The sequence below is a fragment of the Geotrypetes seraphini genome, chromosome 1 (assembly GCF_902459505.1).
Source record: "Geotrypetes seraphini chromosome 1, aGeoSer1.1, whole genome shotgun sequence".
Lineage (NCBI taxonomy): Eukaryota > Metazoa > Chordata > Amphibia > Gymnophiona > Dermophiidae > Geotrypetes > Geotrypetes seraphini.
The window spans coordinates 502,825,538-502,850,048 of NC_047084.1; the positions used below are offsets into that span (position 1 = coordinate 502,825,538).

The 24,511-nt window shown below is 46.4% G+C and overlaps 1 protein-coding gene across 2 annotated transcripts; it reads left to right on the plus strand.

Annotated features, from left to right (window-relative positions):
* ISCA1 (iron-sulfur cluster assembly 1) lies at positions 1-24,082 on the plus strand. 2 transcript variants are annotated; one of them, XM_033927721.1, is made up of 4 exons: positions 3-216; positions 3,495-3,548; positions 9,766-9,871; positions 22,137-24,082. In XM_033927721.1, exons 1-4 carry the CDS (start codon positions 61-63, stop codon positions 22,283-22,285), a joined length of 465 nt encoding a protein of 154 aa, XP_033783612.1. In that variant the 5' UTR covers positions 3-60; the 3' UTR covers positions 22,286-24,082. The 2 variants fall into 2 exon arrangements, with proteins under 2 accessions (XP_033783621.1, XP_033783612.1); XM_033927730.1 differs by lacking the exon at positions 3,495-3,548 and having other exon boundaries at positions 1-216.
* The last annotated feature ends 429 nt before the right edge of the window (positions 24,083-24,511 follow it).

The window sequence follows — 24,511 nt, forward strand, 5'->3', positions numbered from 1 at the left end:
TACTCGTGACCCACCCTTGAAGCGAGGCGGGGTCTGGAGTGGCCGCGCCCCCCCCACCCGATGCTGCTTCGTTACGTGCCTACGTTTCTGTGTTTTCGCCTGTCGTCCCATAGTGCCCATGGGCAACAGGAGAAAATGTCTGCTTCGCTTGTTAGAGCTACGGTGCGAGCTGTTAGCAAGAGAAAGCTGCAGCCCACGCGAGCGGCGCTAACCTTGGTGAGTAACTGGCTGCGGTGAAAGGAAAGCGAGTTGGGGGGGAGGTGGAGAGTAAAAGGCCTCTGCGATATTGCCCTTGTCCCCTGGCTGCCTGTTTGCGACCCTGGGGGGGAGGGGCAGGTGGAAAGCGGTGGCTTGGCACGAGTGCCTTGTTTATGTCGGTGACTGCGTTGTGCAGAGCGTGACTTAAGGGGGAGCTGCTGCGGACGTGGATTGCATCTTCCAGCGTGTGCGTGTACGTACGTGGGAGTGTTTGCAATCTTGAAGGGTTCGTTGATTCTTGTTGAAAACTATCGACTGACACGTGCTGCCAGTGGGTAATGTTATTAGAAAGGATAATGAACTCCAATGTTGTGTTTTCGGCAGACATCATCAGGTGACCTTGAATTGATAGTCTTCGTTGTCATAAATATGCAGTGGTCTGCAAAGGTCTGGAGCCACTTGTGAATTATGCCTTCCTTCAACTTTCTGACGTTTTATTTTAATTTCTTTGTTGACCCAGTAGATTTGTCTGTGTACCATGTTACAAAAGATACATTTGGCTATTAATAGAATCAACTTTTTAAGATCATTTGTTTATAATTTTACAATTTTGTTGATAGGAGCACATAGCTACCATAACTTTTACTGGATTGAGACTGTGCCCAATCAGCATGTGTTATTTCTGACTAATCCAGGAGGCTGCTTTGGTCAGCCAGTCACAGTCCAGATGTCTAGGTCAGTGTTTCTCAACTCGGTCCTGGAGTACCCCCTTGGCAGTCAGGTTTTCAGGATATCCACAATGAATATGTGTAAACTTGATCTGCATACACTGCCTCCATTACATTCAAATTTCTTTCACGCACATTATGGATATCCTGAAAACCTGACTAGCAAGGGGGTACTCCAGGAACGAGTTTAGAAACACTGGGCAGCTATTAAAAAAATGTGGGCTTTTGGGATTTCATACACTTTCTCCATCAACCATGAGCAAGACTTGGAACCTGACGAAGGAGTGTGTACATGTATCTGTGATGAGCGAAAAGGAATTTTTGTGCCGCCAGATCGCCAGCAAAGTCGGCTGCAGTCACATCAAGGAGGGACTTGGCAGAAGGAGGACCCCAGAGCAGGCCTCTGATTCGTCTTCTCTGTGGCTGTGGCTCTTTGAGGCAAAACAGCCGCAAGGCAAGAGGGGAGTTGGGAAGGAAAGCACAGAGATGCCGAACCATATACAATTTTTTTTTTAACCACAGGAGCAAGGTGTTTTACAACTCCCGCAGGGCAGTAAAAGGCCTTGCTCCGCCAGTTCCCATTGTAAACTGGGTAAAACTTTTCCCGTTCCCTTGAATTTGCCACAGTTTACCGTAGCTATAGAAATAAGTAGTAGTAGGAACCTGTCCCTGTGTCATTATCTACAGTATTAAAATTGTACAAAAAAGAAAGCAACGGGTTCAGTGGGAGATAAGCCTTATTCTGGTCATCCACATGCATCGACATCAAGCCAAAACCATGCACCTGACACATTTCATTCACCAGTTGCAAGTTGACCTCATCTCAGCTACTGCATGAGTGGTCAGACAAGTGTCATGTCGGTGTCGGTTCATCAACAGTTCGTTGACGGTGCCTGCAGTTTGGTTTTTGGGGCCGCAAAGCACGCAACAAACCACTGATGATCAACGTCCAAAGGCATAACCGAATTGAGTGGGCTTGGAAGCACTCAAGCTGGAAATGTGAAATGTGGGAAAAGATGCTTTTCAGCAATGAAAGCATCTTCTGCCTGTTTGGTAACCAGACCCATACCTACATGAAGAGGTTTCATGGAGAGGAGCTCAAGCCTGAGTGCCTCAACCTCAAGGTCATGGTCTGGGGCTGCATGGCTGCCAGTGTGTTGGACATCTGCACATTGTTAATGGAATGGTCGGTGGGACCAAGTGCATCACAATACTTCCAAAGTGCATGGTGCCATCAGCTCAGCAGCTGCTTCCAGACCAGTTCCTGTTCCAAGATGTTAACACACCTTGCCATCACTGCAAACAGGTAATCAACTGGAAGTGTCGAAACAATAGTTAATTGACTGGTTTGCCCAATCTCTGGATCTGAATCTGATCAAGAACTTGTGGCACAAGGTGACCTAGAAGATATCCAGCACCAAAACATGAGTTGATTGAATCACTCATTGCGGCCTGGAATCACATTGTCACCCATGATCACCTCATCAAATTGGTTCATTCAATTCTGACACAGTGCAGACAGGTGATCAAGAACAGAGGGTGGCCCACCAAATACTGAGACATCACTGACACACAAAAATAGTCTTTTTCAAGGCCACCTATATAAATATGAAGGATAGATGATGATCATATGTACTTTCTTTGGCCAACAAAGTACATTACTCAATTTACACAGGAAGTTTGGAGTCCATCCTACTCAAAGGACCACCTGTCCAAAATGGTGGGCCTTCCCCTGCCTGGTGCATCATGTGATGCAAGGGCGTAAGGCCCTGATTGGCTCAGACCCCTTAAGGCCCTGATTGGCTCAGACCCCTTAGGCTCCTCCCTCTATATTTCAGGATGCAAGGGGGAAGAATTTAAGGCCCTCTGATTGGCTCAGTCAACCCAGTCAGGGCCTTAGTCTCCTCCCCATGTATCCTGGGCTGATGAGGTAAATGCTCCAATGCTCATAGAATTTGTATGAGCGTTGGAGCATTTACCTCGCTGGCTCACAGTAGAAACCTCTACCGCAGCTTTGTAAAAGGAGCCATATGTTTTGTAATGTCACCTACTTCTGCAGGGTATTTGATTGCATTTGTTATGCATCAAATGAAGCCCTAGAATTTTTCATTTCCTCACAGCACCTTTAGTCATAACCTGAAACTCTCTATGCTATAATAATTCTCCAAAAGGAGTGAGAACCAATATAGTTTGACCACTGCAAACCTGAATCACAATTGTTAAAATGGGTTATTTTAGTTTGTTTTGTTTTTTTTGTTTTTTTGTCAAGGTTTGTTTATTGAAATTTTTGAATACAAAATGTGAAGAGAAAATCATATGCAGCATAACTCATGAAGCATGGACAACATTGCATAAGAAAACATACAAGTTTTAGAACAGTTGGTACAATATATACAATTTGATATTCTCATACTATTTTATTTTCTTTGTATGTGCTATGAGTCAGTCGATATACTCTGACAAGATTATTGTATCAGCTTGATAATTTGGTTTATTTTGTTCATTTGTTTCAGTTATTAGTCACTTGATATATATTCAATGAAATAAAATAGTTTTTCTGGTTTTCAGACACCTTCAGCTGTAAATAAGATAAAACAGCTACTTAAAGATAAACCTGAACATGTAAGTATTACAATAAAATATTTCATTCCTTTGTAATAAGGAGTGGAATATTTTTTTCTTTTAAAAGGTTACTTACTATTTTTATTAGTATTTGAAAATGTATTTTCAGAGTTGCCAAGTTAACCACTTCTAGGAGGTAGATTTTATGCCAGTCCTCAGTTTGTGACAAATCCTTCCTGTTGCATCATGGGACCTGCAGCACTGATTTTAGTGGATAAAATCAGGGACTATAGACACCATTCCCCCCTTTTACTAAACCACAATTGCGTATTTTAGCGCAGAGAGCCGCGCTGAATAGGAACTCTATGAGTGTTGGGAGCAGCACAGAGCATTCAGCACTGCTCCCTGTGCTAAAAAAAACGCTATCGCGGTTTTGTAAAACAGGGGGGGGGGGGGCATGTTACGTGAGTTTGAAACCAGGACTTGATAACTTGGAAGTTTTGGATTTTGGCTTAATGGATTTTCCAGTGCAATAAGGTGAAACATTCCAATTTAAATGTGCAACTGTAATTTTCAAAATTCTATATGGTATTTTTTTCTCCTTTTGGTTCCTGTCTCATTTAATTCACAAGAAATCTCTAGTTCTAGGAGCTCTCAGAAATATAAACTTGGCCTTCCCACTGTTAAAGGAATAAAAACTGTGGCCAATTTTTGTCGATCATTTTCTTTTTTTATTCGTAAAAGTGTTTATCCCAGGACAAGCAGGCAACATATTCTCTACATCTGGGTGACGTCATCCACGGAGCCCCATCGCGGACAGCTTTTCAAGCAAACTTGATTGAAGATATTGAAGTTTGCTAGTGCTGCACCGCGCATGCGTGTGCCTTCCCGCTCAGCTAGGGGGCGCGTCTCCTCAACGTGGTCCTCAGTTCTTAGTTTTCTGTGGAGCCAGAAAGCCCTGTCATAAGAACATAAGCACTGCCTCCGCTGGGTCAGACCCGAGGTCCATCGCACCCAGCCAGTGGCGTACCAAGGGGGGGGCGGGAGGGGCGGTCCGCCCCGGGTGCCAGCCCTGAAGGGGTGCTCCCGGCCTTGCCGTTCAGTCCCCCCACACCCCCGAAGGACCGCTCGCCCCACTGACCTTCCTGCACCACCTGTGAAGCAGCAAGCAGCAGGATCGCGAGGTCAGCTATCCCTGAGCTGCTTGGGCGCTGCTTCCTGCGCCGCGGTCCCGCCCCCTCCTCTTTGGTCAGACCCAAGGCGAAGCCCGCTCCTCCTAAGTCGTACAAGTAGCCCCCCCCCCCCCCCACGGCACTATCCCCAGAAGTCCATGCCGGCTTTTTCCAGGCCACCACCGAGGTATCGGCAGCAGTAGAGGGCCCCTCAAAAGCCTCATACCCCTGCGGCGGCTAAGCCTGTGTCATCCTTTTGACTATCCCAGTTTGAGCAGACCACCCCCATTCATCCTCGAGCCTTCTCTACCTATCATGGGCCGTCTCAGTTCCTTTTGTCACCACTGGGAACTGATTACTTTGGACCACTGGATCCCCTCCATCATCAGGGAGGGGTATTCCCTTTATTCCCAGATGGCACCCCCGGACATGCCCCCAAGAGAGTGTCTTTCCAACAGGATGCAGCTCCCCCTTCTCCAGGAGGCTCATGCCCTCCTTCGCCTCCGGGCGGTGGAGGAGGTCCCCTTGTGTCAGCGGGGCACCGGATTCTATTCCCGGTACTTTCTAGTCCCCAAAAAGACCGGGGACCTTTGCCCTATCCTGGACCTCAGAGTATTGAACAAGTTCCTTGTCAAGGAGAAGTTCCGTATGCTCTCTCTTCTCACGTTGTATCCCCTGTTGGATGAGGGGGACTGGTTGTGCTCGCTGGATCTAAAGGAAGCCTACACTCGCATCCCAATTCATCCAGCCTCTCGCAGGTTTCTTTGTTTTCAGGTGGGAGATCTTCAACTGCAGTATCGAGTCCTCCGATTTGGATTTGCATCCTCCCCGTGAGTCTTCACAAAGTGTCTCGTGGTGGTGGCGGTGGCCCTGCGGTTGCAGGGTCTTCATGTGTTCCCGTACTTCGACGACTGGCTCATCAAAGCACCGTCACAGCAGGAGGTTATTTTAGTGACCCAACGGACTATTACGTTCCTTCAGCATCTGGGCTTCGAGGTCAACTTCCCCAAGTCCCAGTTGTGTCCCTCTCAGTCTCTGCAGTTTATAGGAGCGGTGCTGGACACGGTGCGCCTCCACGTTTCTGCCTCGGCAAGCCACCCTCATTTGCTTATGCCAGCAGGTTTCCCTTCAGTCCATGGTTTCGGCCAAGCAGATGATGATTCTGTTGGGACACATGGCCTCCACCGTTCATGTCACTCATTTTGCCAGACTTCACCTCCGAGTGCCTCAGTGGATCCTGGCATCCCAGTGGAGACAGGACCGGGATCCCACCTCTCGACATATTGCAGTGACTCCCTCCTTGAAGAGTTCGCTCCGCTGGTGGATGCTCTCTTCCAATATTTCCAGAGATTTTCTCTTTCTCGCACCCCCGCCACAGAAAGTCCTAACAACGGACTCCTCCGCGTATGCCTGGGCGGCTCACCTCGATGGCCTCCGGACTCAAGGGCTTTGGTTGAGCGCCGACCGTCGCTGCCACATCAACCTGCTGGAGCTTCCGGCCATTTACAATGCTTTGGTGGCCTTTCGCCATTTGCTTCAGTATCGTGTGGTCCTGGTGCGAACGGACAACCAGGTGGCGATGTATTATGTGAACAAGCAAGGGGGTACGGGTTCCCTGTCTCTTTGCCAGGAGGCTCTTCGGCTCTGGGAGTGGGCAATACGCCACAACATTTCCCTTCGAGCAGTCTACATTCAGGGCGAGCAAAACTGCCTGGGGGATAGGTTGAGCCGCCCTCTCTAGCCACATGAGTGGTCGCTCCATTTCTCCACTCTGTGTCAGGTGTTTGCTCGATGGGGGACGCCGCAGATAGATCTGTTCGCCTCCCCCCTCAACCACAAGTTGCCTCGCTTCTGCTCCAGGATTTACTCCCCGGATCGTCTCGAGGCAGATGCATTCCTTCTGGATTGGATGGGCCAGTTCCTCTAAGCATTCCCTCCTTTTCCTTTGATTCTGAAGACTCGTGCAGCTCAAGTCAGCGACCATGATTTTGATAGCTCCTCGGTGGCCCAGGCAGCCGTGGTTCTCCCTTCTCCTCCGACTCAGTGTCAAGGAGCCTCTGCTTCTGCCTTTATTTCCTGCTCTGCTGTCTCAGAGTCAGGGTTCGCTGCTGCATCCCAATCTGCAGTCTCTACACTTAACAGCTTGGTTCCTTTCCACCTGACTCCCTCCTTCAAATTTTCTCAGTCGGTGAGGGATGTTTGAGGCGAGACTCTCAGAAGAGTTCCACTCGACAATGCTACTCCCAGAAATGGACTAGATTTGCTGCGTGGTGTGCTACGCATCGCATGGAGCCACTGTCTGCCTCCTTGTCCTCCATGCTGGATTATCTGCTACATTTGTAGGTCTGGTCTCAAATCGACATCTATTTGAGTCCACCTCAGTGCAATTGCTGCCTTTCATCAGCTGATTGATGGGAAATCGCTTTCGGTCCATCCGGTGGTTTCCCGATTTATGAAGGGCCTCTTCAATGTCCATCCTTCACTCAAAACCCCCCCCAGGTGGTTTGGGATCTTAATGTGGTTTTGGCTCAGTTGATGAAACCTCCATTTGAACCCATTGATAAGGCTCATCTGAAGTACCTCACTTGGAATGTGGTGTTCCTGACCGCCCTCACGTCTGCTTGCAGAGTCAGTGAGCTGCAGGCTCTGGTTGCGGACCCGCCTTTTACTGTTTTTCATCATGACAAGGTGGTCCTTCGCACTCATCCTAAGTTCTTACCTAAGGTGGTTTCGGATTTCCACCTCAACCAGTCCATTGTTCTTCCGATGTTTTTTCCTTAGCCTCATTCTCATTCTGGAGAGGTGGCACTTCACACTCTTGACTGTAAGCGGGCATTGGCTTTTTACCTATGATGCACCTAGTCTCATCGGACGGCTCCTCAACTCTTCATATCTTTTGATCCTAATCGGTTGGGGCGTCCTGTTTCCAAGCGCACCTTGTCCAACTGGTTAGCTGCTTGTATTTCCTTTTGCTACGCTCAGGCTGGTCTCCCGCTGCAGGGTCGGGTCATGGGGCATAAAGTCCGAGCGATGGCGGCTTCCGTCACTTTCCTCAGGTCCACGCCTATTGAGGAGATCTGCAAGGCCGCCACTTGGTCCTCGGTTCATACATTCACCTTTCACTACTGTCTGGATGTTTTTTCCAGATGCGACGGGCCAGTTCGGCCAGTCAGTTTTGTGTAATCTGTTCTAATTTGCCAACTCTCCCACCGTCCCATTCTGGTTAGCTTGGAGGTCACCCACATGTAGAGAATATGCTGCCTGCTTGTCCTGGGATAAAGCACAGTTACTTACTGTAACAGGTGTTATCCAGGGACAGCAGGCAGATATTCTCGCAACCCTCCCACCTCCCCGGGTTGGCTTCTTTGCTAGCTATCTGAACTGAGGACCACGTTGAGGAGACGCATGCCCTAGCTGAGCGGGAAGGCACACGCATGCGCCGTGCAGAACTAGCAAACTTCAAGATCTTCAATCAAGTTTGCTTGAAAAGCTGTCCGCGATGGGGCTCCGTGGATGACGTCACTCACATGTAGAGAATATCTGCCTGCTGTCCCTGGATAATACCTGTTACGGTAAGTAACTGTGCTTTATGAATGCTCCCCCTCCTGAAAAATCCTAAAATTGCTGTTTTGCGAGTTTGGGAAGTGTGAAAAATATCACAATTTTGATGTGAATTTTATGACGACGGCCATCTTGGATTTTTAGTGATTTTATTTTCTAAAGCTCCCTGCTTTTTCAAAACTACAAATTTTGCCTGGAAACTTGCTGGGATGGAGTCCTTGGGTTATCCTCATGTGGATTCTTGCCAGGATTGCACAGCTTTAGCGCTTATATAGCATTTTTGCGCCACATGCTGCAGCCGGGAAGGCTACAGCATCCAGCTTAGCCTCTCCCCTGCTGAAGCAGGTGACCAAACGCTCAGCTAGCACGGCTGGGTGGCCTTCATGGTTTTTGGGGCTTAGCATGACTGGTAATTCTGTCCGCCAGGCTGTAGACCCTGTGCAGCCTCAGAAAAGTTCAGTTTAGCCACCTTAAGGTGACCTATGCCCCAGAAGCAGGACACCTTTTCAGAATTTTTGAAATTTTTGCGCTCTGGATTTCAGACCAATGTGTTCTTCCCTGCTCAGTCCTAATCTTCCTACATAGCATTTTATCAGTGGTATTACTCCTTAGAACAAGTCCTAGATTCACCCTTCTACTTTAAGTCTGGATTTGAATACTGCCAGAGACAGAGCTTGATGTGGCGCAGTGGTTAAAGCTACAGCCTCAGCACCCTGGGATTGTGGATTCAAACCCACACTGCTCCTTGTGACCCTGGGCGAGTCACTTAATCCCTCCATTGCCCCAGGTACATTAGATAGACTGTGAGCCCACCGGGACAGACGGAAAAAATGCTTGCATACTAGAATAAATTAATGTAAACCGTTCTAAGCTCCCTTGGGAGAACAGTATAGAAAATTGGATAAATAAATAAATGTACCGAGTGAGCAGTTTGTTCCAGGCATACGGTGCAGCAAAGTAGAAGGGAAGGATTGACTGTAGATGAGATACAGATAAGAGAGATTTGCCCGATAAGCGCAGTGGCTGGGGGGGAATGTGGGGAGAGAAGAAAGATAGTGAGGAGCTGTGGAGTGAATATACTTGTAGGTTAAGAGGAGTCTGAACTGTATGCAGAAATGGATAGGGAGCCAATGAAGTGATTTGAAGAGAGGGGTAATTGTGGATATAGCGATATTGGTGGAATATGAGGCATGTAGCAGAGTTCTGAAGAAAAGAGAGATGGTTTAGAGGAAGGCCAGTGAGAAGCAAGTTGCAGTAGTATAGGCGAGAGGTGATGAGACTGTGGATGAGGGTCATAGCAGTGCACTTAGAAAAGAAGGTCTAATTTTAGCTATATTATTGAGGTGCACCCTATTTCCTGTTCAAAATGCATGTACATTCCTAGTCATAATAATCCATGAATCCAAACCTATCAATAAATAGAAAACAAGAATGTAGGCTAGAAGATTTGTCCTTTTTATATTTTCATGTTGACTTTATATATTCTGTAATATTTTGATTTTTTGAAAATTTAAGAAATTTTTAAAATCTTTATATATTTGCAGATTGGTCTGAAAGTCGGTGTTCGTACGAGAGGATGCAACGGTCTTTCTTATTCATTAGAATATACAAAGACAAAAGGTGCATCAGATGAAGAAGTACTTCAAGATGGTGAGAAGTCCTTTTTTCTTTATTCTTTTTTTATATATATCTATGAAAAATCAAATATTTATCCTTATGCTGTGAAGTAATATTACTTCCTTCATTAGCACAGCTGTTGCAGCTTATAAATCAAATTTCCTTTTATGGAGACAGGGCAAGATCTTACTGATTCAGTAGACAGATGTCTTAAAAGAATTCTGAATCTTGATTTTTAGTAGTATTTCCCAAACTAATTCATTTTAGTTCTAAATAATCTGAAATCCTTCATTGTAGCAGCTAGCAAGAGACATTAATCGTACTTCCTTTGCAAATAGCATATGATTCGTTACAGATTGATTAAGCACCCCAACTGGCGAGTTGCTTACAGAAAACAATCATTTTCTAATCTCCGCCCTCTTGTTTCTCTGAGTAGCGCCCTCCTCAGTTTTAACTCTGCAAGCAAGTTGAGAAGATGTCTTTCATCTGTTCTACACTAGATTTTTTTATTTTTGAGTCTTAATCCAATTTTTTATCAAGGCTTACATGTGCTAAGAGGTTCCCAGTAGTCCTGGGACAGCTCTGCCTGGGATAAGGGACAGACATCGGCCTGTAGCTAGGAGGGCAACATTTTTAAGAGTACCTGCTTGGCTGGCCTGCATTAACACTTGGGAGCTTGGGGTCAGGTCTCCTTGGAGCAGTGCTCATCCCTGTGGAGTCACTTTGAGTGTAGGCTGATTTGACTCCATGACTGGCCAGAAGGCTTGGCAGAGATTGGCTGCGTTCCCCTCCCTTTCTTAAGAATCATGTGGAAGACATAGTGAGCTGCATCGACAGGATTGTCGACAGCATGGAGGAAGAAGAAGATATGGCAGTGGTGATCCATGTGTGGACAAACAACATGAGCAACAAGAATTACAACAGAGAAGTACTGAAGGACCAGTTCCGGATGCTATGAAGGAAGCTGAAGACCAGAATGCAGAGGATAGCATTCTCGGAGATCCTGCCGGTACCCAGGGCAGATGAGAAGAGACAGATGGAGTTGCAAGCAGTCAACGCGTGGATGCGGCTCTGGTGTGAGGAAGAAGGATTCCACTTCGTGCGCAACTGGACGACATTCTGGGGGAAGAGCAAGCTATACAGGAAGTACAGACTCCACCTCATCAGAGACGGAACGAAGCTACTTGCAAGCAATATCAAGAGAGAAGTTGAGAAGTTTTTAAACTAGGAAGAAGGGGAAAGCTGACGGTTGACTGAGAGAGAGAGAGTCAATGATTCGGGAACCGGTATAATCGGAGGATACCGTGCAGGAAGATGGAGGAGAAGACTCACCAGATCACAGAAAAGACAGACCGAAAGGGACACAAGAGGGAAGGACACGCAAGAAGGGAACAGGCTGCAAACTCAAGTGTATGTACACAAACGCAAGAAGCCTTAGAAATAAGATGGGTGAATTAGAAGCTGTGGCATAGGGGGTCACGTGATGAGTTTGCCTGGATAAGACGTGCTTTCCTGGGCTCCCCGACCTCGAGTCCCCTAAACTCGGCTAAACGATCTTAATTTCGTGGCTGGGGGGCTCCTGCCTGCGAAGGACCCTCCATTTGGGTCGGGGGAGCAGTACAGAACCCTGCGAGGTAGAGGGTGCCTGGCATGCCGGTTAAAATCGCGCAGACCCCGAAACATAAGTCGGCTTTGCCTGGGGCTAAGATGGCGGCGTCTCTGACCCTCCCCCCCCCCCCTGCAGCTCTGGCTCAGTGGGGAGAGTGGGCTCAGGAGATATCGCGGATGGTAACAGCTGCCCTGGAGGATCGCCTGCATAAATTACAATCGGCTGTGGAGGGCTTTAATGAGCGCTTTGATGCCCATAGTACCAGGCTGGCGGCGGTGGAGCAGCGGGTTTTGGATGGGGAGGACGCGGCCGTCCAGGAGCGCAACAGCGTATCAGTCCTCCAGGCTCAGGTGGCCACCCTGACTAGCCGGCTTGATGATCATGAAAATCGTCAGCGGAGAAATAATTTAAGGGTGGTGGGTCTGCCAGAGATGCAAGCTGATCAAGATCTTTATGCCTTCTTTCAAGTCTGGCTCCCTAAGCAGCTGGGGCTGGAGCCGCCGGTGGCTGGCTTTTTGTACGAGCGGGCGCACCGTCTGGGGCAACGACCGGAGGATAACAACCGCACCAGACCTGCGATTGCCAGATATATCAATTGGAGGGAGAAGGAGCTTGTCCTCCAAGCTTACTGGAGGGCTGGGACGCTGGCATAGGGGAAGAAGCTGCTACTTTTCAATGATTATTCTACCCAAGTGGCTTCCCTTTGCAGAGAAATGGCACCTCTCTGCTCAGCCCTCCATTGACGAGGAGTGCGCTTTGCGCTGGTCTACCCGGCATCCCTGCGGGTCTGGAGGGAGGGAAAACCCCATACATTTCCGGACCGGGCGGCTGCTCAGAGCTATTTGGACTCGTTGCCTGCGGAGGTCGCCGGGGGAGATCCGGCGGCTGTTTGATCTGCCTGCTCTGCCTGCTTTTGCTGTTAGCCCTGTTGGCTGTTTCTTCTGCTGTGGAGCGGCTGTCTGCAATCCACGTTTGAGGGTCGGTGATCTTCTTCTAGAGCGTACTGCTGGTCCCCGGAGGCCTGCGTTTCCCCCCCTTGAGAATGGGCTCTTTGACTTTTGCTGGCTATAGCGGGGGAGACGTGAAGATATCGGACTTGGAGGGGCCTGGAGAATCGGCCGGGCTCTGTTCTGCTGTGGAATCCGAGGGCTGGACTTTCTCCGGTGGTATACGGGGATCCATCCTCCTTTTTTCCTGGGGCTGTTGCCTTATCCTGTCGGACTGTAGGTGGGGATTTCCCCTCTCCGGGGGTGGGTGGATACTTCTGGGGTTTTAGGCTATGCCTTTCCTGCTGTAGATCCCGGGACTGCCTGAGAGCTGTTTTCTCTTCAGCGGGGGTTGCCTTTTTTCGATGATACTTTGACTGTTTGGCTACTGTGGGGGACTCTGGGTCGGGGAATGTTCAGTAGAAGGTTTTGGGTTGCTCCTGTTTTTGGGAGCACAGGTCACTGTTGTTTTCTTACTATTTTTTCTTTTTTGTTTGGGGGGGGTTTGGGGGGTGCCTCGGGGGAAGGTTCCCTCGGTGGGAGGGGGCAGGGTGGTCCTTCCTTCTATCCTTTTGGCTGGGGGAGATTTGGGGATGGCTTTGGGGCCGTTTTCTGCGGGGGGAAGGATTTGGGGGGAGGGGGAGGGGTTGGGTGGGGGAGTGGATGTTGTGCAGATGGATAGCTGAGTGGGTTGAGTGTGGGGGGATGCAGCGTTTCTGGAGGGGGCTGTACCTGATTCCTTGCTTTCCGCTCCCTTTTAGAGGGTTCAGGTTCCTGTGTCTTTGGATGGGTGGCCTGGCTGGGGGGCTGCCTGTCGTTAGTAGTTCATTGTCTCTTGTGGTTTTACTGGGGGTTTTTTTCCTAATGACTAAGTTGACTGTCGCTACCCTAAATGTGGATGGGATTCACTCTCCTATTAAGAGAAAGAAGATCTTGAATTGGTTCCGCAAGAGGGGGACTGATATCGCCTTTGTGCAAGAAACCCACCTTTCCGCTGCAGAGCATCTTAAGCTGCGGAGGGATTGGGTGGGCGAGGTATGCTCGTCTTCCTTTGTAATCCGGAAGCGGGGGGTGGCCATCCTTATCCATAAACAATTGCCCTTCCATATTCATAAAGTTCTCCAAGACCGGGATGGCCGATATGTACTTGTCTTGGGGGAATTGTGGGGGCATAAGTGGTTGTTGTGTAATCTGTATGCTCCTAATGTGTATAATCATAAATTCTTTTCAGCCTTGCTTGCCAAGATAGCCATGTACCCCGATTACCAACTGTTGATAGGGGGAGACTTCAACATCACTGTGGTTCCCGCTTTGGACTGCTGCCCGGCAAGGAGGGGGACGGGGGATCACGGAGCCAAGGGGGTAAATTTTTTAATTAACCAGTTGCAGGTGTTGGACATTTGGAGGATTCTGCATCCCATGGAACGCACCTATACTTTTTATTCCCATCCCCACAATGTATATGCCAGATTGGATTATCTGTTGCTATCGCCCTCTCTGCTCCCCTGGGTGTCGGGGATCACTATAGAAGTGGTTCCATTGTCGGATCATGCGCCGGTTGTCCTGGAGCTGCAGTTTGCGCCGGAACCCAAAGAACGACATTGGAAATTTCCGTGTTACCTTTATAGAGATCTTGATTTTCATAAATACCTTTGAGAACAGTGGTTGGAGTATAGTTCTTATAATACTACTGAGGATGTCCATCCGGTGACCTATTGGGAGGCTTCGAAGGCGGTTTTGCGGGGGTTCATTATTGCTTATCTTTCTCGCAAGCGGAAAGCATTGGATGCGGAGTTACTGACTCTATCGGGGGAGCTTCGACAGTTGCGGGTCAGGCATAGTGCTTCGCTTTCGGCGCAGGACAAAACTCGCTTGCTGGACGTCCGGCGGCAGATAGATACTATCTTGACGCAAGGGCTTCTCAGGATATTTATTTCCAGCGGTATAAGTTGTACGCTTGGGGGGGGTAAGACGGGGAAACTGTTGGCGAATTTGGTCCGGCCTCCGCGCACTCGACAGGTTATTCTGTCCATCAGGGACTCGAAGGGTACTTGCTACACGCAGGAACGGCAGATTCAACAGCAATTTGTACACTTTTACGAATCCTTGTATGCTCAGAGATCGTTCTCGGATGCTGATAGGGATGCTTTCTTTCAGGGGCTCCAGCTACCTCGGCTAACTGCAGCTCAGCTGGAGCAATTGAATGCCCCATTTAGTTCCGATGAAGTACAGCTGGGTATTAAGCAGCTTAAATTGACTAAGGCCCCGGGCCCAGATGGGTATGGCTCTGAGTATTACAAGATTCTGTCGGATTTGATCTCTCCGGCGTTGGCGGGGGCGTTCAACGCGCTCTCTGAGACTCGGGGTTTGGGGACTCCTAATATGGCCCACGTCGTATTGTTGCCTAAGCCTGGCAAGGACCCGGCCCAGGTGGGTTCTTATAGACCTATTTCCCTTCTTAACCAGGATGCTAAACTTTTTGCTGCACTCTTGGCAAGGAGATTGAATGCCTTTTTGCCGCTTTTGATCCATGAGGATCAGGCGGGTTTTGTGCCGGGCTGCTATGCGTCGATGAATCTGGTCAGGGCTCTGATGGCCCTTCATTCCAGGCGTGGTTTGGAGGGTGAATCGGCTATTGTAGGACTGGACATGGAGAAGGCCTTTGATAGTATCTCGAGGCAGTATCTCTTCTGGGTTCTGCGTCAATTTGGCATAGAGGGGTCTATTCATCAGTGGATTAGTAGCTTGTATATACAGCCGCAGGCCAGACTTTTGGTCAATGGTCAGTTTACTGCACCATTTGCTTTGGGACGGGGGATGTGACAGGGCTGCCTGTTGTCCCCTTTACTTTTTGTGTTGGCTATTGAACCGCTGGCTGCTCGAGTTCGGGGGGATCGGACTATTCAGGGTATTCGTATTGGGGGTCTGGAGAGTCGCATTAACCTCTTTGCTGATGATATTCTTCTTTATTTGGATCAGCCCCGTCGGGATCTGGGCCGGGTCCTTGCTTTGGTCCGCTCCTTTGGTGACCTTTCGGGGTTGCAGGTTAACTGTGATAAGTCTGAACTCCTTCCCTTGCGGTCCACCCGGGTGGAGCCCTGGCATGTGAGCCTTGAAATTCCACCGGTGAAGGGGCCGATGCGTTACCTTGGGGTATACTTAAGTCCGGATCTTAAGCTTTTGTACTGCCATAATGTAACCCGTCATTTGGAGGCGATTCAGAAATTGTGTGATAAATGGAGAGACCTTTCGCTGGGTCTCTCGGGTCGGGTGGCGTTGACAAAGATGGTCCTCCTCCCCAAAATTTTGTATCCGTTGCAGGCGGTGCCGCTTTGGGTTACTGCTAAAGATGTGCGCCTGTTTCGTTCGATCCTCTCTTCCTTCATTTGGCGTCATAAGAGGGCCCGGATTAGCTATGCCACTTTGGCGTTGGATAAATGTAGGGGGGGTTTGAATCTGCCTGATCTTCGATATAATAATGTCGCCGCTTTGTTTCGCTTCATCCATGAAGGTTGGTCAGGTTGTTATAGATTTTCGTCTCAGGCCTGGGTGGAGTCCTGGTGTGCTCCGCACTCAGTTCTGTCTCTTCTGCACGTTTCGTTGTTGTTAGTCCCGGGAGGTGGGGCCAAGTTTGCGTATCTTCTGCCCGTACGGCGAGCGTGGCGGTGGTGGAGGAGGCGGCAGGGGAAGACTCCGGTCGCTTCTCTTTTCTTATAGTTGTATGGTAATGCTGACTTTCCCCCGGGAGTGGGTCATGCTTGGTTTCGGCAGTGGGAGCAGAGAGGGGGTAGGACTCTTCAGGATATTCTTGCCGTGGGGGGGGGGGATCATTTTCCCTCTTTTGCCCAGTTGCAGTCCCATTGGCAATTGCCTCGGACTCATTTCTGGGCTTACCTTCAGGCACGGCATTATTACTTGTCCCTTGCTCGGCGCTGGGGGGATGCTTGGCTCTGTGGTCCCTTGGATGTACAATTTTTTCAGGTATCTCCAGCCTCTAATAAATTATCTACCTGGTATCGGATCCTGAAGAACGCTTCCGATCTGGGCCCTATTGATCGGCTGGCGTCCCAGTGGCAGACCGAGCTTGGCACTACTCTGGACCAAAAGGCTTTTCTTGATCTCTTTGCCACTGTGCACGCCTTGGGGGGGTTCCACGGACTTCCGGGAAATGCAATTTAAAATTTTGCATCGGGCTTATATTTCCCGGGTTAGGGGAGCTCATATGGGCCTTTGGGAGGCAGCGGTTTGCACCAAATGCAATCATTTCTTAGGTACCCTAACTCATCATTTTTTGGAATGCCCTTCTTCTGAATTGTGGCTGCACGTTCTTCCTTTTTTGGAGCATATTCTCCAGAGGGCTGTGCCCTGGTCTTCTGGGTTTCTGCTCTTGGGAGATCAACGTGAATTGATAGAGGGGGGGGCTCACCCTTTCTCAGCGCAGGGTTCTCTATATGGCTGTCTTGGTGGTCAAAAAGCTTCTGTTGCAACACTGGGTGGATGTTTCTGTGGCTTCCTTTCCCCAATGGAAGGCTCGTTTGGAGGAGGTGGGGCGGTACGAGCTTCAACGTATCCCTCGCGCTGGGACTTTGGCCCACCGCTGCTATCGAGATCTGTGGCAGCGGATGTTGAGGGTCTGTTCCAGCGTGAAGACAGTGGGTATGGCTGCCTCCCCTTGAGTTTTCATATAGAGGGGGCTGTTGTTCTATATGTCGTTCCTTATGTCCTTTTGTTTTTACTTTCCTGGGTAGCTGCATCGGTGTGTGTATGTGGGAGTGATTTTTGGGGGGGTGTGGATGTCTGGCAATTCGAGTGGGGTGTGTTTGTTGTGGATGGTGCTGAGGGTTTGGGAATTGGGTGTGTCTGTTTGGCGGGGTTTAATATCTCAAAATGTCAATTGTGATGGGCAGCCACCCATGGGGGTATTGTACTGAGCACCATTTGATGTTATTATCTTCTGTACTACTTTTGGCTGCTTTGTTCTCTGCTTATTCTGCTCATGGTTGTATGTTCCTTTGCAATTGTTAATAAAGATAATTACAAAAAAAAAAAAAAGAAGCTGTGGCACAAAAGGATAATGTTGACATGGCATCACGGAAACATGGTGGACTGATGAAAATGTCTGGGACACGGTGCTACCAGGATACAAACTATACCGCAGAGGCAGAGTGACTCAGAAAGGAGGAAGCATTGCCATATATGTCAAAGAGGGAATTTAATCTACTGGAGAGAACATGCCACAACAGACAGATAAGTTAGTCTCTGTGGGTCAAAATTCCAGGAACAAATGGACCGGAAACGAGGATAGGCATCTACTACCGACCCCTAGGGCAATCCGAAGAAATTGATATAGAAATGACGGACGAGATTAAACACAACTGCAAGGGAGGCAACGCAGTTATCATGGGCGATTTCAACTATCTGGGGATACAATGGAACCTCGGCACCTCCGGCTGTGCTAGAGAGACCAGGTTCCTGGAAACTGTAGGCAATTATTTCCTGGAACAACTTGTCAAGGAAAACACGAAAGGAAACACAATTCTGGACTTAATTCTAAATGGGCTGCGAGGACCGGCAGAGGATGTAGAAGCAGAAGGGATGCTGGGAAACAGCGATCACAATATTGTCCGCTTCAACCTGGAAACATGGGTTAAACATCGGTCCAGAACAACGGCCACGGTGCTAAACTTCCGAAAAGGGAATTACGAAGGGATGAGACGCATGGTGGGGAAGAAGATTAAGAAGAGGATAAACACTAAACACGCTAGAGCAAGCTTGGTCTCTTTTAAAGGATACTGTCACCAAGGCACAAAATCTATATATACTGCATATCAACAAGGGATCAAAGAGGAAAAAGAATAAAGAACCAGCATGGCTCACTGTAGAGGTTAAGGAAGCGATCAGAGACAAAAAAAACCTTGTTTAAGGAATGGAAAAGATCAAAAACGTAAAAAAACTGGAATAAGCACAAACAACATTAACGCAGGTGCCATAAAGCGGTAAAAGGAGCCAAAAGAGATTACGAGGAAAAAATAGCCAAGGAGGTGAAGAACTTCAAGCCGTTCTTTCGATATATTAAAGGGAAATGACCTGCGAAGGAAGCGGTGGGACCATTGGATGACCAAGGAATAAAGGGAGCGCTAAAGGAGGACAAAGCAATCGCCAACAGACTGAACACGTTCTTTGCGTCTGTATTTACCGAAGAGGATATACACAGCATACCAGAACCATCAGGCTATATGCTGGAAGTGAAAATGGGAAACTGACGGGGTTAATGGTCAGTTTAGAAGAGGTATGCAGACAGATTGATAGGTTCAAGAGCGATAATTCCCCGGGACCAGATGGCATCTATCTGAGGGTCATCAAGGAACTGAAAGGGACCATAGCTGAACTGCTTCAACTAATAGCCAAAACAGGAAAGATTCCGGAAGACTGGAAGGTGGCGAATGTTACACCGATCTTCAAAAAAGGTTCGAGGGGAGACCCGGAAAACTACAGGCGGGTGAGTCTGACCTTGGTACTGGAGAAGATGGTGGAGGCGCTGATAAAGGACCGCATCATTGATCACCTTGATGGACACAGTCTGATGAGGACCAGCCAGCACGGTTTCAGCAAAGGCAGATCTTGTTTAACAAACTAGCTGCACTTCTTCGAGGGAGTGAACAGGCATTGCCTCAAATTGCCTTGATCTTGATGGAAATCAGTTATTGTGGACTCCTCAGGTGGTTTTGATCCCATATCACTCGTTTGCACTGGATGGTCAGCTGAGGAGTGTCCTTGTCTCATGTGCAGTGGAGCACACAAAGGGGGGGGAGCTGTGGACTTAGCCCCCTCTAGTCACTTCACGGTTCAGGAAGGGTAGAACGCTCGAGATCTGGGTTGTAAAGCCCTGTTAGAGTCTCTAAACTGCATTTAGGCATCACTAGCACAGCACTTTTGCGCAGATGCCCCTGACCCTGAAAAGAGACGTGGTAAACCGACAGAGGTTCCAGGTGAAGACTTTGGCCCAGATTTTGTGGTTTTGATGTATATAGCTTACCAGAAGCACAAAGGGTTGTCTGTTCATCTGTGAGCCTGCTGGGCTCTGCTCAAGAGGAGTTTTTCCTTTTCCGGGCGAGGCTCTGCAACTGCCATTAGAGCTACAGGAGCCGGAGGTCCAGTTGGAAAAGGACTGGGATGATTTGGGGTTGGATATGATTCCTATATTCTCCCAGCATGCATCCTCCCTGGATGATTCGGGGTCTCAGTTTGGAGCAGCAGACCAGAAGTCGATGGTAGCCCTAATCCAGGGAGAGAATCTGATGCGGCACAGGCTATTCAAACCTGCATATTTGATAGAGGTGATTCGTTTTTGCAGGAGCTGAATCTAGTCTCTACAAGTTTCTGCTGCCTAGCTCTCCCTGCTAAACAGTACTAAGCATCAGTCCATATGCTTTCCTTCACACCCAGAGATTACCACTGTGCCGCGGCCAAAAAAGCAAACAGGATGCTAGGAATTATTTAAAATAGGGATGGTTAACAAAACTGAATGTTATAATGTCCCTGTACCGCTCCATGGTGCGACCTCATCTGGAGTATTTCATTCAGTTCTGGTCTCCTTATCTCAAGAAAGATATAGCAGCACTAGAAAAGGTTCAAAGAAGAGCGACCAAGATGATAAAGGGGATGAAAAAGAGATTGCTGAGGGGAGATATGATTGAAGTCTACGAAATCCTGAGTGGAGTAGAACAGATACAAGTGGTTCGATTTTTCACTCCATCAAAAATTACAAAGACTAGGGGAAATTACAGGGAAATACTTGTAAAACCAATAGAAGGAAATATTCTTCACTCAGAGAATAGTTAATCTCTGGAACGTGTTGCCAGAGGTTCTGGTAAGAGCAGATAGCATAGCTGGTTTTAAGAAGGGTTTGGACAATTTCCTGGAGGAAAAGTCCATAGTCTGTTATTGCTAAAGACATAGGGGAAGCAACTCTTGCCCTGGATCGGTAGCATGGAATGTTGCTTCTCCTTGGCCAGGTACTAGGGACCTGGATTGGCCACCGTGAGAATGGGCTACTGGGCTTGATGGACCATTGGTATGACCCAGTAAGGCTATGCTTATGTTCTTGTAATAGAGCATTGGAATTTACCAAAGGGATGTTGGGGACCAGAGCAGTGAAGAAATTGTATCTCATGGCTTCTGATTTCTAGTAATTATTTCCTCTGCCTAAGGTAGATTCTCTGGTAGCACAAGTTTCTAAGAGAACATCTCTGCCTAGTGAAGGGGAAGTGGTCCTGAAGGGATACATAGGATTGCTGGTCCTCAAGAGGCAGTTTGGGGCCTTGGTTTTAGGCCTTAAAGTTGTGGCTTCCTTTGTGGTGTAGGCCTGCCATAGGATGCGTCGCCAAAACCTAACCTAACAAGTTCTAACCTTAAGCTCCATAAAAAAAGTCATACACCCCTACTAGATTTAGGGAGTATTTTATTGAAGATTAACATGTTATTTGTAGGAGGGTCCATAGGCAGATAGCATGTACTAATCTTTAGTAAAAGACCCCTTTAATCCTTAACTCTTATTAGCTGCTTACAAATGAAAACTGAGGGCAGATATATTTTTATGGTCACCATTAGTCCCTTAATTGCTGCATTACTGCTGTACTGTGGTTCTTCTTTTAAAGAGTCTAAGGGCTCCTTTTACAAAGGTGCGTTAGAGCCTTAACGTGCGGAATAGTGCGCGCTAAATTGCCACGCGTGCTAGCCGCTCTCGCCTCCTTTTAAGCAGGTGGTAATTTTTCGGCTAGCGCACGATAATCTTGTGTGTGAGCTAAAAACGCTAGCGCACCTTAGTAAAAAGAGCCCTAAGTTGTTAATGTAATGACTGATCCCTAATCTTATTGTAAGCCGCAATGATTCCATGTTGAAAATTGCAGGATATAATAAACTGTATGGTATGGTAAATGAAGTTTGCTCCTCCCTTTCATTTACATAATTTTTACTAAATTCAGCAATAAATGGTTTAATTTTTAAATTTGATTTTATCTGATACATAAATGGTTAAAAGAGAAATAAATTTGGAATACATTTTTTGGTGAGAAATATGAATAAGGATATTAAAAATAAAGAATAAAACAGTTACAAAATGTTTAAATCCATGAAATTCCATGCTATTATATTTTTATCTTGAGCTTCTATTTTGTTGTTAGTGACTTTGGTACCAATGTGTGAAAGCTTTTTGTACTCACTGTACTTTCACCGGAAAAAGTTAACATATGGTGAGCACAAAGCCTGTGTGTTAACTACTAGGGGAAAGCTAGAATGTTCATATACTTTGGGCTCCTTTTACGAAGGTGTGCTAGGGTTTTTAGCGCACGCACAAAATTACCACGCGCTATAGCCGAAAATCTACCGCCTCCTAAAAAGGAGGCGGTAGTGTCTAGTGCGCTCGGGAATTCGCTATTGCATGTGTTAAGGCCCTAGCACACCTTTGTAAAAGGAGCCCTTTATGTTGATAATTTGCAGCTCATAGGAATACTTTTCGGGCTAATCCTCAACGTTTTATAATTTTCTAATTAATCATATCTGAGATACTGCCAAGATTTTAAGTGTTTTCTGTTTCCATAGGACTGAATAACTAGAGGTCATTCTGTATAATTTTCGTAACAAATAAACTTCATGACCTATGATTTAACAAAAAATAAAGTAATGATTTTTCTCTCTCTCCAAGGTGTTAGAGTCTTCATTGAAAAGAAAGCACAGCTAACGCTTTTAGGAACAGAAATGGACTATGTAGAAAATAAATTGTCAACAGAGTTTGTATTCAATAATCCAAACATCAAAGGAACTTGTGGCTGTGGAGAAAGCTTTAATATTTGAAACATCAGAACTGCATTTTTGGCTGTTAACCTTATCACAGAAGGATTCTTCCTCCTTGTCCTTTTCCCTTTTAAAATAATTGTGTTTTCTTTGAAGTTTGTGGTCTTTGTATAGTTTGCCCTTAAAGGAAAAATAAAAAGGAAGTTAATGCATTTTGAGAATGGAACATAACATGTTTCTAAATTCCTAACATGAAATATTCACTCAGCTGTTCTGCGGCCTAAAAGTAAAGAGCAGTGAAGTATCATTGTTCCCAAATTAAATCAAGGCCTCGCATTAAAAAGAGATGCACTACTATTTTATGATGATACATTTATTAATTGGTCACTTGTAAATAGCCATTAATTCATCATCATTGGATGCTGTAATTTTTTTGTGGTTATAGCACATCATGCTATAGACATATCTTATTCTGAGAAACACTGGAACAGTAACTTGAGTATCAATTTGATGTGGATTATGCATTCCCAAATAATATCATTAATGTATAGACCTTAAAACTGAGAGCCACTAAATAAACAGGTCTTTGTGTGATGTTGGACCTCCTAAACATCTAACGGTATTTGTGAAGCATTTAAATCTTTTTAAGTGATGTTGCTATAACTGCACTTACTTTAGAAGGGAATAATATAGTATTTGCCTCATCATTTTTCCCAGCTGTGCTTGAACTCAATGTTAATACAGTTTCTTAAAACTTATGTTATGATTAAACATACAGTAATAACTTGTCCTTGATTTATGAAGGTTCTTCAAAAAGTTTCCACGCTTTAATATTTTCGCGAGAAGTGGTTGTGGCGGGAGAAGTGGTAAGAGGGTGTGTTATAGAATGTCATATGACCAGTCAGTCTGGTAAAATTGGGTAATTATGTAGAAAAGTGATGTAATTTCTTTTGAGTGTTTAAAAAAATAAAAGTGCATAAATTTTTTGAAGATCCCTCACAGAAAGTATATAAAGAGTTTTTGTCTCTTAGAAGTGGGCTCTTGTTCCATTTTTCACAAGTGGCAACCTTTTATTGTTCAAACTTTTGGCAAATAATTTGTTTGGGGTTTTTTGTTTTTTTGGGGGGGGGTATTGTACATATAATAGCATGTTTTGTGATTTGTTAATATTCTTTGACCCTCCCAAGGAAGAATGAAGTTGAAAACAGCAGAAAGATTAACATCTTAGACTGTTAGAATTGTAACAGAACAAAAACTTAGCTCTAGAGTCTGCTAATTCTATTTCATTGACTGCTTTATATAGTACTACCTAATACATCTTTTTGGCATGTAGTTGTAGGACTTCTGTACTTCACTGCTTTGTCCTTATCTGTATCATGTTCTAAACTACATGCGAGATGGGTGTCCATGTGCTGGAAATTCCAGTATCCATTTTGCGAACCCTGGAACGTCCAAATTATGAATAGGGCAAAATAAGGGATATTGGCATCTTTGGATTGTCCTCTGCTGCCACATATTATAAAATGGGCACAAAGATATCTATGTGGAGGAATAGCTTAATATAAACAGAAAAAAATGACAGAAAATGATAAAGACAAAGACACCAAAATATCTTCCAACTCTGTATCAAGTGATCAGTCGAGCTAAACCAAGACTATAAAGTGGACCTCAAAATCCAGAAGGATAAGTGCTCTAGGAGTACGCAACTCCACTAAAGAGTCTATTTTCTAATCGTAGGTCCGCTCCAGAAACAGACCAAAGCGAAAAAAACTCCCCTCACACTAGGGATGAAAAAAAAATCTCTGGCCAAAAAACTGGGCACTATAACCCTTTCAGGACCAAGGGACATATTTGTCCCATAACTTTAAAATCCTATAAATTTTGAATGGGATAGTCTACAGTTCTAAATTTGATATGTACGGATTCCATATGATACTGCCTTTATGTAAACAAATTGGTTCCGACATTCATTCATTAGCGTCGTTGCCAGATTGACGAGAAGATTCACTTGCCACACTGTCCATAAGCCAGAAGTGTGATTTTTTTAAATAAAAATAATGATATTTCACAAAAAAAATCAATTTTTTGGCATCTGCAAGCCCTTTTTACCATAAAAATGTCGTCAAAACCACAAAAATTGGCCTACGATCCTTATGGTCCTGAAAGGGATAAACTAGCTTATAAAAAATGGGAACCAGTGTATCAAAAGAAGTTGAAAACCACCAGTTAAAAGGCGCCAACATTTTATCAATGTCCACCATCCTACTTCACCCACATCCCCTTCAA